This window comes from Microtus oregoni, unplaced genomic scaffold (assembly GCF_018167655.1).
Source record: "Microtus oregoni isolate MIOR12 unplaced genomic scaffold, Mior012 000006F_ref0000085, whole genome shotgun sequence".
In the NCBI taxonomy this organism is placed as follows: Eukaryota; Metazoa; Chordata; class Mammalia; order Rodentia; family Cricetidae; genus Microtus; species Microtus oregoni.
The window spans coordinates 49,089,619-49,105,156 of record NW_024543065.1 but is presented as its reverse complement, the minus strand read 5'-3'; the positions used below and the strand labels follow the sequence as shown (position 1 = coordinate 49,105,156).

General features: G+C 46.6%; 1 protein-coding gene across 1 annotated transcript in view; it reads right to left on the bottom strand.

The window, feature by feature from the left end:
• The window catches only part of LOC121449914 (carcinoembryonic antigen-related cell adhesion molecule 3-like), a 40,968-nt gene that overhangs the window by 8,547 nt on the left and 16,883 nt on the right, over positions 1-15,538 (bottom strand). The window contains 2 exon segments of the mRNA XM_041654575.1: positions 1,732-1,898; positions 7,060-7,196. Of these exon segments, the coding sequence (XP_041510509.1) occupies positions 1,732-1,898; positions 7,060-7,196 (304 nt within the window).

Here is a 15,538-nt window from a genome sequence, read left to right as displayed (position 1 = left end):
GAAAGACTCTACAGGAAGCTACCCATTCTCCAACTGAGAGTCTGTTACTGTTTTCCAGGGTCATCACAAGACCCTCAAAACTGGACCTGCCCTGGGTTCACTTTTCACATGTCCAGGACCTGAGCCCAGGGAAATTTCTGATATGCAGAGACATTGTGAAGTCTCAATAAAACAGCATCATTAAACATTAGTTTCTGGACTGTGGGCAGCTGGGTACAAGAACATGAGTAATTAAGTTGAAGAAAGATGAAGGGGAGAGTACAGAAATATATTACTGTAAATGAGGGGTGGCATTTAGAGTCAGGTAGAAACCCAGCACATGGGACTCTCCCAAAAATCTACAATGATGACCCTAGCTAGTACTATAGCAATAGTGGACATATAGCCTGAACTGGCCATCTCCTGTGACCAGGCAAGACTTCAAGTGGAGGGATTGGGACACTGACCCACCCACATAACCTTCAATTTACAGTGTGTCCCACCTATGGGATGTGACCTGGAGATTGAGGAAGTGGCCAACCAATGACTGGTCTAGCCTAAGCCCCATGCCAGGAGAGTAAACTCACCCATGACACTGCCTGGAGCACCAGGAATCAAAGGCTGAATGACTCACAGACCTAGGATAGAACCAAAGATGCCTAAAGAAAAAAAATTTTGATGTGCTATTCTACTATATTCTACTATACTCATAGATTGATGTGTAGTCCAATTGTCATCATAGAGGCTTCGTCTAACAACTGATGGAAACAGATGTAGACCCACATCTATATATTAGGCAGAGCCCAAAGGATCTTGTAGAAAAAGGGGGAGAAAGGATCATAGGAGCCAGAGGGTTCAAAGACACCACAAGAATAGCCACATAATCAACTAACCTAGACTCATAGGGGCTCACAGAGATTGAACTGACAACCAGGGAGCCTGCATGAGTCTGACCTAGGCACTATGCATATGTTACAGTTGTGTAACGTGGTCTTCTTGTGAGACTCCTAACAGTGTGAGCAGGGCCTGTCTCTGACTCTTTTGCTGGCTTTTGCAACCCTATTCCTCATACTGGGTTGCTTTGCCCAACCTTAATACATGAGGAGGTGTTTAGTCTTACTGCAACTTGATATGCCATGCTTTGTTGATATCCACAGGAGATCTGTCATTTCCTGAATAGAAATAGAGGAGATGTGGATTGGGGTGAGGATGGTGGAGGAGGTACTAGAAAGAGAGGACGGAGGGGACACTACAGCCAACACAATAGGAAAATCAATCTATCATTCATCAATCAATATGTATGGGTTTCTTTCTGACTCAGAACAGGCCTCCCAGGCAAGTCCACCATCTGCCTCTTCTGGCTCCATTGGAAACAGAACAGAAGCTAGTCACCAGTTGAGACTAGACAGGAGCTGAGAGCATTTGGGATAAAGGAACATGAGCATGATTCAAAGATCTGGATAACCCTTCTGGCTCATGGAGATCATAAAAGCAAATGGAAGAGACAGAAAGGCATGAGCCAATGACAGAAAGAAAAATCTACTTGACCTTCAGTACAGACCTTCACCTTGGGAAGCACTTACAACCTAGGAGTATCTCACTTCAAGACCAATCCAGGGTCACCCAAAAGAAATCAGAGATGCAAGAAGAAAAGATGAAGAAAGAATCTCACAAGAAATTGAGATTTTTTTGTGCCCATGGACGTTGGCTAGAAATTAGATCCTGTGTCTATTCCTAAAACCAAGGTCTCACCCCAAAACTCAGTGATAACATTTCAGAGATCCATTTGCCTGTAGTCCCACTGAGACCAATGGCAGAGTTATGGACATGGGGGATGATGTTGGGGATAAGGAGTTCTTGGGAGGATGACAGTGGCTTCCCATTGATGAGCCAAAAGTCCTGTAAAAGTGAGTGAGAGGCTGCATGGAAGAAGAGGTTTTACCCTGTATAGAGGCTTTACCCTGTATAGAAATGAATAGTGTGGAGGGGGATCAGAGCAGGACATCTGGAATAACTGTAGCAAACAGTATAGAGTCATATGTGATGTCAGCATATGGAAAGAGAAATCCTGGTCTGTAGAAGGCCATAGTATCTCTTTGAAGTGTGCAATAACTCTAACTTTCTCCATAAAAGACCATTGTTACTACTACCCAGGATATAAGGTCAATCCCTGCAGAGATTATTATTTTTTTATTTTTTTTTTTTACTCTTTCACAACGGAGATTTTATTGGTTGAGGCGTAAAGTACACAGACATTTCAATTCTTAAAACATGTACCCAAACTCTGAGGAGTCATACATTGTGTCCACGTACCCAAAAGAGCCATGTGTTGTTTCTCTTTGAACTTATTCCAATTGATGTTCCATCCCCAAACTTGGCAAGTCTTCCCCAAGACCTCACATAACAATCAAATGCTCACAATCCTCAACTCCACTGACTCACCATTGTATGTCACGCACAGGACAGACTCTAAAGTTCAATGTTTCCCAGCACATTGTTACACTTGTTAGGAAAACGGACTGCCGTGGGCAGACAGTCCTGACAAGCAAAGACCGAGGAGTGGGATTTTAGCCAACAGTTCTACAAAACACGACACGGGATATAACGGAAAATATTCCAGACACAAATGCACGACCGACACTCCAAATTACCACTTAGTATATGCTTTGTGTTGTAGGATATAAAACTAGCCCCCTCTACGGAATGTTATGGTGACCGCCGAGACAGTCACAGCCTCTCCTGATTCAGTATCCTGCTATTTTCTGGTTGTACCAAAAAATAAACAACCAGCAAGTGATTTAACCTCTTAAAAAAATCATTTACACTTAAAAAATGGGATGAGGCAGGATTTCTCCCCACCTTTTAAAAATGTTTCTAGAGCTACTAAAAAACTCGCATTTACAAAATAGTTGATAAAAATATTCCTCTGGATTGTACAAGAAGGGAGGCGGGGACACTGACAGACATGATGGATGGTTAGTCGGATGGATGGCTTCTTTCTCTTCTTCAGAGGCTGGACTCTGGTTTTCCGTCTCTCCATTCTCTGCGGGCAGATCCGTGGTTTGCTGGTCGGCCACTTCAGCTTGTTTGCCCTTTGCTCCCCGCTTCCCTTTCGCTTGCACTTTTTTTTTAATTTTTTTTTTTATTGAAAAAAAAATTTCTGCCTCCTCCCAGCCTCCCATTTCCCTCCCCCTCCTCCCACTCCTCTCCCCCTCCCCCCACTCCTCTCCCCCTCCCTCTCCAGTCCAAAGAGCAGTCAGGGTTCCCTGCCCTGTGAAAAGTCCAAGGTCCTCCCCCCTCCATCCTGGTCTAGGAAGGTGAACATCCAAACTGGCTAGGCTCCCACAAAGCCCGAACATGAAGTAGGATCAAAACCCAGTGCCATTGTCCTTGGCTTCTCAGCAGCCCTCATTGTCCGCCACTTTTTTATCCGATGACTTATCCTTTCCCGCGGTCTTTTTCGGCTTCCCGTCCACCTTGGCAGGGGCAGGCTTGGCCGACAGCCTCGCAGAGCAAGCGGTGCTTGGGCTCCGCCTTCACCACTCCAACTGCGCTAACCTTCCTCTTGTGGCGGCGCTGGATGGGAGGCACGTGAGAGGCCGAACCTGTCACGGAGCCGCCGCAGCACGGACTCCAGAGATTATTTCTCTATGTAGTTCGATGAAGTCTGATGAGAGACAGATGCTACAGCTGTGTGAAATCGGTGAGTCTCTGAGCAGAGAGAGTGCTGTGTTAGAGGCAGGATCTATTGGAAGGGACAAAGCAAAGCCCTGTCCTTCACCTTCCAGAAGTGACAGAGGCACACCAGGAAACACATGATTTCCTGTCCAATACATGGGCTTCAGAGTCCTAGAATTTTGCAGAAATTGTCCAGAGGCGGATGGCTTAGTTCTAGAGTCAAACCTAACTGTCCATTGGTTTTCATGTCCTAGATAATATGTCCCATTGAGCTGAAGATGACCAAGACTAACATTTGTGAAGAACAGTTCCTCCCCAATCCACAGACACCTGAGAAGGCCTCCAAGAGGGAAACACCAGACACCTGGCTGCAGACAGATAGATTGTCACATCTACCACCCACGGCCACTATGTTTTTATGTCTCAGTTTCTCAGGGTAACACACATCACAAATGGATGTTGCAATATCTATAATGTTGCTTTAACTATGATCAAGGCCCTGACACTGGGACAGGACAGCTGTCCAGATCAGCAGCTTCTGTTACTATTTACCTGCAGGAGACAATTTGCTACACTTAATCCCTCAGGACATGGAGTCATTGGGACCACCTGTGTCTTCTGTTCCTCCCCTTGGGGACTCTGACATTCCTGTAAAGTCTCATAAGCCCGTCAAAACAGTTGGTTAAGGGCCTAGACACCTGCACAGCTGTGTTCTCCATGCTGAGACTCAGAAGGACATGCCCAGGTGACCTAGCCTAATTGTGGCTCTCTTGGTAGTGCACTTGCTGGTTCCATGAGCTAGGAGATTCAGGCAGCTGATCAATCATTCTTCCCTATTTGGGTCTAGCCGGTGAGATTCTAACCTTTCCCACACTCCCCAGCTCACCTAGAGTCAGGATTCTAGGACAATGATCTGGAACCAGGACTTCCAATGGTTCCCCCGCTCTAATATGGTTCCGTATTTCCCATAGCCAAACCCTTCCTGAGTCCCAAGTTCTTTCTGTTGAGACCCAAACCATCAGGACTTGTTCTGATCCTGTGACTGTGTTACTCCACCGCACATCCTGCTTTCGGCAGGGTGAATTCACACCAAAGCTTCTGATATTGCCATTTGTCCAGACTGGGTGTGCCCTGCACTAAATACCCAAACCCCAATAAGACCAAAAATTACTGAGAGGTATTAAGTACAGTCCAGAGCTGACATTCCTATGTGTGTAAAGTTGACACAATCTCACCTGCTACCAGGAGGGCACGAAGAACCACAGACTGTTTATATGGTGACACACATGTGTTCCTTCAGTTTCAACCTCAGTATTTCAGGTTTGTAGGGTGAAAAGCCCTGTGTCCCTGTGGGTGGCATTCCCGAGCAGCAGAGACCCGTTAGTACACATTGTCACTCTGCCAGTGTGTGCGGGCCCCAGCACTCTAAGATAGGTAGCTATTGCACAGTGAAAGGTCTCAGCATTCTCTGGTAGATTAAGAACAGATAGATGGTTTCCCTTCTGCTGCATTGTGGAACTGTGATTCTATAGTGAGCGGAGAAGTACAAGGATGGCGCTAAAATGTTAAAAGAGAGACTAGCAACTGGAGAGAAGGCTTATTGGGTAAGAGCACTGGCTGCTCCTTCAGAGGACTTGGGTTCAATTCCCAGCACCCACATGGCTGCTCACCACTGCCTGTAACTACATTTCTGGGAGATTCGGCACCCTCTTCAGAGCTCTGCAGGTTCCGCACTCTGACAGGTAGTACTCAGACACACATGCAGACAAAACACCCGTAAATATAGATAGATATTTTAAAAAGCTTTTTTAAAAATTAGGTAAAAGTGAGGCTAGAAGGGAAGAAAGAGGCATCATGTTCCCTTTGCATATGGTGGAAAGCTGTGCCCTGTGCTCTCAGCAGCTGTGTCCATCCTCAGTCTCCATATGTGATGGACTGGATTCCAGTCCACCCCTGACCTCACCTTCGGGATGCCAGTCTGCCTTCCAGTCCATGGCAACTTGAGCTTTGAGGGGACAGAATTTAGCTTCTTTCTGGGAAGGTCAAGGTACTGGAAAGGCTCAGACACCTGTGGATGGATGGATGGATGGATGGATGGATGAATGAATGAATGAATGAATATACCAGGGCATGGCCTTTTGAGGAAGTCTCATGATGGACTATTACCACAGTCTTTTTATGTATGTGAGAGTGAGAACAAACATCTATGTGTGTTTACACATGTGTACATCAATGGATGAGGGAAAGATACTTCACGTATACGGAAGTTAAAGGAGATGAGGAAGTTGGCTCTCTCCCTCCACCATAGGCTCTAGGAATTGACTCAGCAACACTACCTTGACACAACTGCCTTTACCCACTGAGTCATCTCAGTGGCCACCCAGGTCTAAATTTTATTTTGACAGTCACCTTGCCATAGTTGAGAACAAGAGTATTCAGAATATAATGGCCAAAGGTGATAACTCAGAGTAGGCTTTCCCCTCTCCTTCCACGTCCTGTTCACTCAGAACTTCCTGCTGATGAGCCTCTGTCTCCCTCTGCCCCACCTACACCAACACAAGTGCATAACCTGGGTCCCCTCTCAAGCTCTTATCTTAGAAGACTCCAGCCATTCTCTACGTTCACCCCCACTGCCAAGTCATGGTCTCGGCATCTTTATGTTAGGACACAGGTCTGCACAGGCCAGATTCGCACAGCCTTAGTCAGGCCACATCTCCTGCAGCTCCTCTAGGACAGAGAGTAGGAGCTGTCTGTGCTGTGACCTGACAACTCTCAGTTTACAACACCTGGTTCCTCCGTATTCCTTGTCACATTCACTACACTGAACAAAATGCAGTGAGAAACTCCACCTGCCCCTGTGAGGTTATAAAGGATCAGACCTTTCCTCTGCTCCGAGATGTGGGAGAAGACTGCTCAATGGTGTTGCCCAGAAATGGAGACTGCCCTCAGAAGAGGCTTCTTGGCCTCCCTCCATGACCAGCCTCATGGAAGCTGTTTCTTCTTCTCTCGCTCCTCCCACCTCTCTCCCTCTCTCTTATTTCTTCTCTTTTTCAAATGTTTTTTCAAGTGTTTTTGTCTTTTTATTTATTCTTTGTTCTTTGTGTCTTTCACATAATGCATCTTGATCCCATTTGCCTCCCTGCCCCTTCTAATCCAGTCTCTACCCTTGCAACCTCCCTCCTAACATGAAATAAAATTTAAGAGGAAAAAAAGGGGGGGTGATAAAAGAAAAGGAAAAGAAATAAAGAAAAATCTCATCCTGGAAGCTGTAGTGTAACACAGTGAGTCACTCACTATATCCCTTTATCCATACATCTTTACTTGCAAGTGTTCGTTGCAAAGAGTCATTGGTCAGGTTCAAGGCCTCTGGTTTCTGCTATGCCATCATTACTGGGCCCTCACCGGAGTTCCTCTTGGCTTTCCTGCTGTGGCCCTGTGTCATGGGAATCCTGTAGCTTTGGGTCTGCAGGATGTACCCCTCCACATGCTCCAGCAGATCATAGATGGGGTAGATGCTAGGGTGGGCCAACATCCTGGTTCTAGACCCAGGTAGTTGCAGGGTTCGTCAACAGGCCAGTTATCCTGAAACCTGTACCATCAAAGTCAGCTCTACTGTATTGCCCAGGTGAGGTCCAAGGGCCACACTCCCTACTGATGCAGCTGGTAAGGGGCAAGGGATAGGTCTTCTGCTCTCATGACCTCAGGCCAGTTCTCCCACCCACCATAGGCCGGAAGGAGGGAAACAATTCTCCTTTGCCCCAGACACCACATAACAAATGAGGGGTGGGGCCAGTCTCCCATGCTCACATTCTCCAGGCAGCTCACCCACACTCCCATCAACAGGGCTTACTGTGCTGCCCAGACAGGGTGCAGAGCTTGATTCCCCGAGTGCTGCAGCTGGTAAAGGGGAGGGTCAACTCCCTTGTCTGCTACAGTTGGCAGAAGTGAGGGGTTAGGGCGTCATTCCCTCGCCCTCACCACCACACTGCGGGTGAGAAAGGCAATTTCTACTATCTCACTCTCATGCCCTCAGGGATGACTCACCCGAATTCCTGTTTACAGGGTCAGATCTGTTAGAAGTATTTTTTAAGAGTTTTCTACATGCTTATTTTATTTGCATCATCTTACCCACCCCCCACTTCTACCTCTGGCCCCATGCCTTCCATTCCCTCTCATCTTCATGACCTCTCCTTTTGAAATTTTATTCTTTGTGGATTTCACATCATGCATTCTGGATCACTTATCTCCCTGCCTCCTCACATGCACTCATGGCCCTTGTGAGCATCCCCCAAAACAAAACTAAATTTAAAAGAAAGCTCAAAAACAAATAAAACAAGAACAAAAAATAATCTTGTTGTGGAAACTGCAGTGTGACCCATTGAGTCACACAGTTTGCCCTTAATTCCATTCATCTTTACTTGCAAGTGCTCATTGCCTTGGGTCATTGGTCTGTCTTAAGGCCTCTAGTTTCTGCTACACTACTGATAGTGGACTCTCACTGAGGCTCTTCTTGGATTGCCTGTTGTTGTCCTATGTCATGGAGATACTGCTGCTTTGGATCTGTAGGTTTGTCCCCTTCACATGTTCCAAGCTCATAGATTCAGTGGATGCTGGGGTAGGCCAACTCATAGCCCTGGTTCTGGGCCTAGGTGGTAGCTGGGTTTGTCAGCTCACTAGCTTTCCCTCCTCGTCACTACACAGGAAAGCTTTCCAGCACTGCCTCAGCTAGCCCACCCAATGCAGCCTATAGCAATGAGTGGGGCCTATTCCCCTGCTGTCAGGCCCTTGGATCAGGGGCCCCCCTCACTCACATCATCAGGGTCAACTCTATTGTTTTTCCCAGGCAGAGTAAAGGGCCCTCTCTTCTGATTCCTATAGGGAACATATGGGGTTTGGTGGTGTAGCACAGAAGTTTCTGTTCCACCCAGTCCCATAGCCATTCAGTCCCAAAGAAACACACAGAGGCTTATATTAATTATAAACTGTTTGGCCTTTTAGCTCAGGCTTATTATTAACTAGCTCTTAAAATTTAAATTAAGCCATAATTCTTGTCTTTGTTTAGCCACATGGCTTGATAGCTTTTCTCAGTAAGGCATTCTCATCTTGTTTCCTCTGTGTCTGGCTGGTAACTGTGTCTTTGTCTTCCCTCTTCCCAGAATTGTCCTAGCCTGGTAGCCCTGCCTATATTTCCTGCCTGGCTACTGGCCAATCAGCATTTCATTAAACTAGTAACAAATCTTTACAATGTACAAGAGTATTATCCCACAGCACGATGGGGTCAGCTCTCCTGTCTTCAGGAACTCGGGCCTGGCTTGCCTGTGTTCCTGACAACAGGGTCAGCTCTAAGGTACTTCCCAGGTGGAGTGGAGGACCCACTCTCCTGTGTGCTGCAGCTGATGTGGGACATGGCGAAGTGTCTCAGTCTCATACACTGGGGCCAGCTCTCTCAGTTGCCGCAGGTAGAAAGGGGCTGAGGGGGAAGGGCATCTTTTTTTCACCCATGCCATCACATGGCAGAAGAGAGGAGTTCAGCTCTCCTGCTCTCATGTTCTCAGAGTCAGGTCACCTGGATCCCCAACCACAGGGTCAGCTCTCCTATACTTTCCAGGTGAGGTGCATGCCTATCATAAGGGTTGAGGCCATTTCTCCCAAGTGCAGAGGTGAGCTCTCCCTGATAGGTAGAGCCAACTCTCCTGCTACAGTATCCAGAAAGAGGCAGGGTCAACCATCTCAAGGCCAGTGAAGGGCAGAGCTGGCTCAATAAAGCATGGTTCCAACACAGGCCACCCAGATCACCATGGCCCCTGCAGCAACATGGCCTCCAGGTATCAACATGCTCCCAGGTGGCCGTCTAGACTCTGAGCATCCACAAAGCCCTCAGTGGCAACTGTAGCCACAGACACAAGCTCATTCCTAACCTCTGCAGGGCCATGGACCCTGAATAACATGGCCCCTGCAACAGCATGGCCCTTGTTTATCAATATGACCCCAGGTGGTGGGCCAAACTCCTAGCATCAGCATGGGCTTTGATGGTCTAAGAAGCCATAGACATCAACACAGACCCAGGCTGCAGTAGGGCCATAGACCCAGACATGGCCCTCTGCAGAAGCCCTGGTTCAGATGATACCATGGCCCAGTTGAGAGCCCTGGCCACCCAAATCAGCCTGGCCCTGCCAGCAGCACAACCTTTGGACACTAACATGATCTTAGGTTGCAGCCAAGACCATGGGTATGGCAGCAATATGAGCCAGGGACATCAACACAGACCCCAACACTGTAGGACCATGGACTCACACATGGTCTTTAGCAATAACCCGGGCCATGTTGTCATGACTTCTTCTTTAATTTTTATTATTACATATATATTTATAATAAATAGGTAAATATCATCAATTGGGCCCATTTAGTGTTACTCATCTCTGTATGTGTTTACATCTGACCACTTGCGGTTGGTGACCTACAGGAGGACTCATCCTTGGAGAATACTGGTTCTCCCTACTCAGTACTCAATAATTGCCTGTAGCTCTTGATTTAGGGTTGGAACCTCATGAGATTTCTCCATCCATGCCACCATATCAATAGGTGCTGTCATTTTCAGGTCTGTTTAGGTGGCCATATAGTTAATATTTCTCGGGTGCAGCTATCCTGTCATATTTAGAAAACACAATCTCATGTAAGATGCCATGGTTCTCTGGCTCTTAAATTCTTCTACATATTCTTCTGTGATGTTCCCTGGGCCTCAAACAAGGGAGTTGCATTATATAGATAGATCAACTCATGAAACCCATGGTGTTTCATTGATCTTGCCATTTGGACAAGTTTTTGGGTTTCTTTGGTAGTTTCCATAAGTGCAAAAAACAAACTTCTTTGATGATGGTGAGAACAACACTTGTTTGTGGCTTTATCTACCACAGGGTGGGTTATATTCTGAGTCTCAGGTTCAGGTATTAATGTTACCATGTTCTTGCCCTGCACTAGGCTGAAACTGAGGCTTGAGTGCTGTGCAGACAACAGAGAGAAACTTGCCCTGTGTGGGACCTCTGACCCTTGCAAGGGCCTGTGTCCATGAGTGTTGGTCACTAACCTCCCTGCCAACCAGAACCTGAAGAATATACATGGGAAGGTTGACCACAGTCATATGCAAGAAGATCTGAGGGTTCGGAGATAGCGGGGATGTATTACAGACTTTTTGATGTGTGAACTGAGCTACAGAACTTGATGGTAGACAGACCAAAGGTCTCTTTGTAGGATGAAGTGCTGCATCTCTCCAGGTACACTGATCTCCTATCCTCAACATGAGCTAAAACCCTCCAAGGCTTTTCTGTCTAAGGCTGTCCTACAGGTAGTTGGTGATGAGAGTTCCGTTGCACTTCTCTGGGAAGCCTTACAACCTGTCCTAAGGACTTGATGTGTGAACAGACACTTCAGTCAGGATACCAGGAACAGACCTCCTTTCACCTCAGTGGTCCACAACTAAGCCATGCTGCTTGGATGTTTCATGATGACTGACATGAGCCACTAGTCCCCTAAGGATGAAGAATGACTCTAAGAATTATCTAGAAATGTGAAGGGTCAGGACAAGGTTTCCAGCAGAACTTCCTCTAACCATGGGAATTAATACCCCTTCTCTTAGACCATGTAGACATCTGTCTTGAAGTTCATGTGAATACTGATCTGACTTATAGAAACTAGAAGAAAAACTTGCTAAAAATAACCTGATGAACCAGGTTGTACAACAGGTGTGTTGGTTAGTTTGTGTCACCTGACACAAGTTAGAAATACCTGAAGAACATCTACAAATTTCTTCCATTAGCTTGTTCTGAGGGTACATATATACAGCACTAACTTAGTTATTGATTGAAGTGTGAAGGTACAGTCCACTGTGGGTGGTAACCCTTAGCCAACTTAGTACCCAGTGGGAACTATAATGGTGTATTACTTGTATTTTGATAAATAAATTTTGCCTCAAGGCCAGAGGCAAAGCTAAGGCCACTAGAGGTCAGGCAATGGTGACACATACCTTCAATCCCAGGATTTGGGAGACAGAGTCAGATGGATTTCTGTGAATTCAAGGCCATCCTGGGCTACACAAGATCAATGCAGAAACAAATCCAGGTGATGGTGGCTTACACCTTTAATTCCAGTGTTTGGGAGCCACACGCCTTTAATCCCAGCACTAGAGGGACTATAAAATTGGAGGCGAGAGAGGCTTAGTCTGGTTAGTTTGCAGTTGACCACCTTTGGTAGAAGTAAGGCTTCTCTAGTGACTTGGTTATCTTGCTTTTCCGGTTTTCAGGTTAAACCCCAATTTTTTGTCTCTGAGTTTTTATTATTAATGCTACATTTGATGCCTTACATTTGAGGTAAAAATTCACAAAAAAAAAAACTATTTGCCTGAGGCATTTTAGCCACCAACAAAGGCTAGGGCTGCACATGAGGCTTTCGCCAGAGCTGTACCAGCTCCACCCAACTCTACTTTCTTTTCTTCTCCCCCACCCAGCACCATTCTTGGACTGCTGCCAAACTAAATAACTGCCTTGAAATCCAGTCAGGTTTTTAATGTTCTATGCAAAGCAATCAACCTCACATTTTCATCAATATCATTGGTAGATTTGAATTCTTAAGGGGAGGAATTAATTAAAGAGAGATTTTTTCCACATTAAAAATGGGGGGAAAACATTACAATGGAGAGATTTGGATCTCTGTATGATGATATACTAGACAGTTTGAAAATGGAATGAATAAATGAGAGGATATCTAATTTAGATGGGATTTATGTAATGTCAATTGTAAACATTCTCAGCATTATGGTTTGCGTCTTATCATTAAACAAGTTGATTAATCTGGTTGCTAAGATATAGGCCTTAGAAAAGTCTAATAAAATAGATCACAGAGTGATTAAAATCCAGACAGAATAATTTAATGAACAACTAATTTCAGCATTGCATTATAAGAATAGAGAGAAGCCGGGCGGTGGTGGCGCACGCCTTTAATCCCAGCACTCGGGAGGCAGAGGCAGGCGGATCTCTGTGAGTTCGAGACCAGCCTGGTCTACAGAGCTAGTTCCAGGACAGGCTCCAAAGCCACAGCGAAACCCTGTCTCGAAAAACCAAAAAAAAAAAAAAAGAATAGAGAGGAGCCAGGCGGTGGTGGCGCATGCCTTTAATCCCAGCACTCGGGAGGCAGAGGCAGGCAGATCTCTGTGAGTTCAAGGCCAGCCTGGTCTACAAGAGCTAGTTCCAGGACAGGAACCAAAAGCTACGGAGAAACCCTGTCTCAAAACTCCAAAAAAAAAAAAAAAGAATAGAGAGGAATAGCCTAAGGTTCTCAGACAACCAACCTTAATATATCCAGTAATCTTGCAAGAATTGACAAATGGCAAAGGTTCTGCTACAGCTAACTGGACTCCTGTGCCACTGTTATAGTTAAAGAGATTCAAGGAAGCAATAGTCTCCTATAACAAGCATTCCCCTTTTGTGAAGCAAGTGTTAAAATCATGTTCAGTTTGTAATAAAATTATCCCTAATGACTGGAAAGACTTTGTTAATGGAGTTTCAGAGACTGGTACACTGTAGTGAGCAGGACAGGATCGCCATTACAAGATGGCGCCGACATCCTGTCTTGTTGGAAATAAACAACTCCATATTTGGCTATGCCTTTGAGAGCTGCGTGTCCTCTGCTTCCCACATGCACGGTGGATGAGGATCCTTGAGCCTATCCCGATGCGGTCTGGTGTCAGCTGTTGGTGGCAGCCAATCACAGGGCGACCCGTGTGCCAATTCCCTATTTAAGCAGCTGCCTCAGTGTCCTTCACCTCTTCGCTTCATGCTCTCTCTCCTCTTCCCTCCCTGCTCTTCCCTTCCTGCCCCTCGTTTCCTGCCCCTCTCGCTTCCTGCTCCCCATCAATCAAGGACACTCCAGTAAAGCGTGTTCTGAGTAGAATCCTGGTGTGGTGGTCGTTCTTCCTCGCTGGTCGAGAAGTCCGCCGCAGCTGGTGCCGAAACCCGGGAACTTCGGTCGCCAGGCGAAGGGCCGAAGAGGATTCAGAACTCAACACGCGGAGTGGCGATATCGGTAAGTTTCTCCCAGTATGCTGATTTCAGTCTCCCCAAGTATGCTGTTTGCGGGAGTTGATTCTTGGGTGTTTGGTCTCGTGTTCTTGGCATTTGTGGTGTTTGTCCTAGCCTGCAGTTTCTGGTTACGCTGCCGTCAGTCTGGCCGCAGCCTCAGGGGGGACAATGTGAGAGAAGGGCGGAGAGCCCTCAGTGAACACCAGGACAGTCTTTTAAAATTAGATTCAAAGGGCGAAAACTTGGATAGGCCTAAAAGAAAAAAGGAAAAGGTAAAAGAAAAGGATCCTGATACAGTCCTCCCTAAAAGGGAGGCAAATGAGAAGAGGGGAGGTTCCCTCTATCCAGTGCTCGAGGAATTGCAGGCCTGGATAGGTCTGAGGAGGAGTTAGACCCTCAGGAGGAGGAAGAACTGGAAAAGGCCACCGCTGGCTATGAGGAGGAAAGATATGGGTGGAGGCACGCCCCCCCCCGCCCCCCCCCCCCCCCCCCCCCCCCCCCCCCCCCCGCACATAATGTGTCAGCGGGGGTGGGTATGGGCTCATTGGCGCCACGGGAACCACACCCGCCCCCTGTGCCTCCATCCTATTCACAAGTGGGAGGGGGATGCCATTTTATTTTATCCTGGGATAGGCTTGATAGAGATCTGGATTTTGCCGCTAAACAGGGTATGCTAAGAAAGAAAATTATAATCATGTGGTCTGAGTTACGGAGGCCTCCGGAGTTTGTAGTGGAGTATGAGCAGCTGCGGCTCCTAGACCAAGGAGTTCTAGGCGGCTCCAAGGCCTAGCAGCACTGAGGGTCTGCAAAGCTACAAACACAGGACCTGCCTTGAGGACCGACAAGGCTAGTACACTAGGCCATTCCCAGCGTGGGCCTCAGGGCATAGAAGCGCAGCAGGACCCTGGTAAGGCTCACCAGCTTGAACCTCTGTCCTAGCCCGGGGCAACCTGCCTGGATCAGGTCAGCCCAGCCGCTCTGCTCAGCCACGCCTCCTAGCAAGGCTGAGCACATGTTTTTGTGGTTAAACAACTTTATATTTAGGCCCAAAAGGGGTATTGCTAAGTTTTGAGGTAGATATTTGCCTAATTTTAAAAAATAGACATAGTGGGAGACTCCCAGTGCTGAGGAAACTCTCACTCGGGTCTAGGGATGGTGCGGCCCCTGCATGGCACACTGGAGGCCGTCCTTGCTGAGGTTACGCACATGGCCTTGGTTGGCGGGGGGAGGAGTTTGACCCCGAGTGACCGGGAGAAAGAATTTTTGAGAAAAGAGGCCACAGCCCTTTGGTCACAGAGAGTCATAAATTCCAAAAATCCAATGGTGGTCGCAGGGGACTCCCAAGGTCGTAATCAGCTAGTTCCTAAAACAGCAAGCTGATAATCACAAGGAGGAAACTCACTGTTTCTCGGGATTGTTATCAGGATTGCGGTCTGGTTTTGTCTTCAGCTAGTTCCTGTTGCAGGGTCGCTGAACAGGCTGGCCCTGGATTTTTGGTTCTTCTCTTCCTGCTGGAAGAGTCGGGTTTGTTCAGGTTTTTCAATACGATGTGTGATCCAAAGATGACGGTGTCAGTTTACACTTCCAGCAATAAGGTTTTTTCTTTATCCACATTTTCTCAAACATAAATTGTTAGCAATAATTTTTAATCTTGGTCATTTTTACAAGGATAAGATAAAATCTCAGAGTTTTGGTTTGCATTTCTCTGAGGGCTAAAGGATGTTATGTTTAAACATTTTTTTAAATGTCTCTCAGTCATTTTTAAGTTCGTCTGTTGAGAGTTTTCAGTTTAGGTCTGTAACAAATATTTT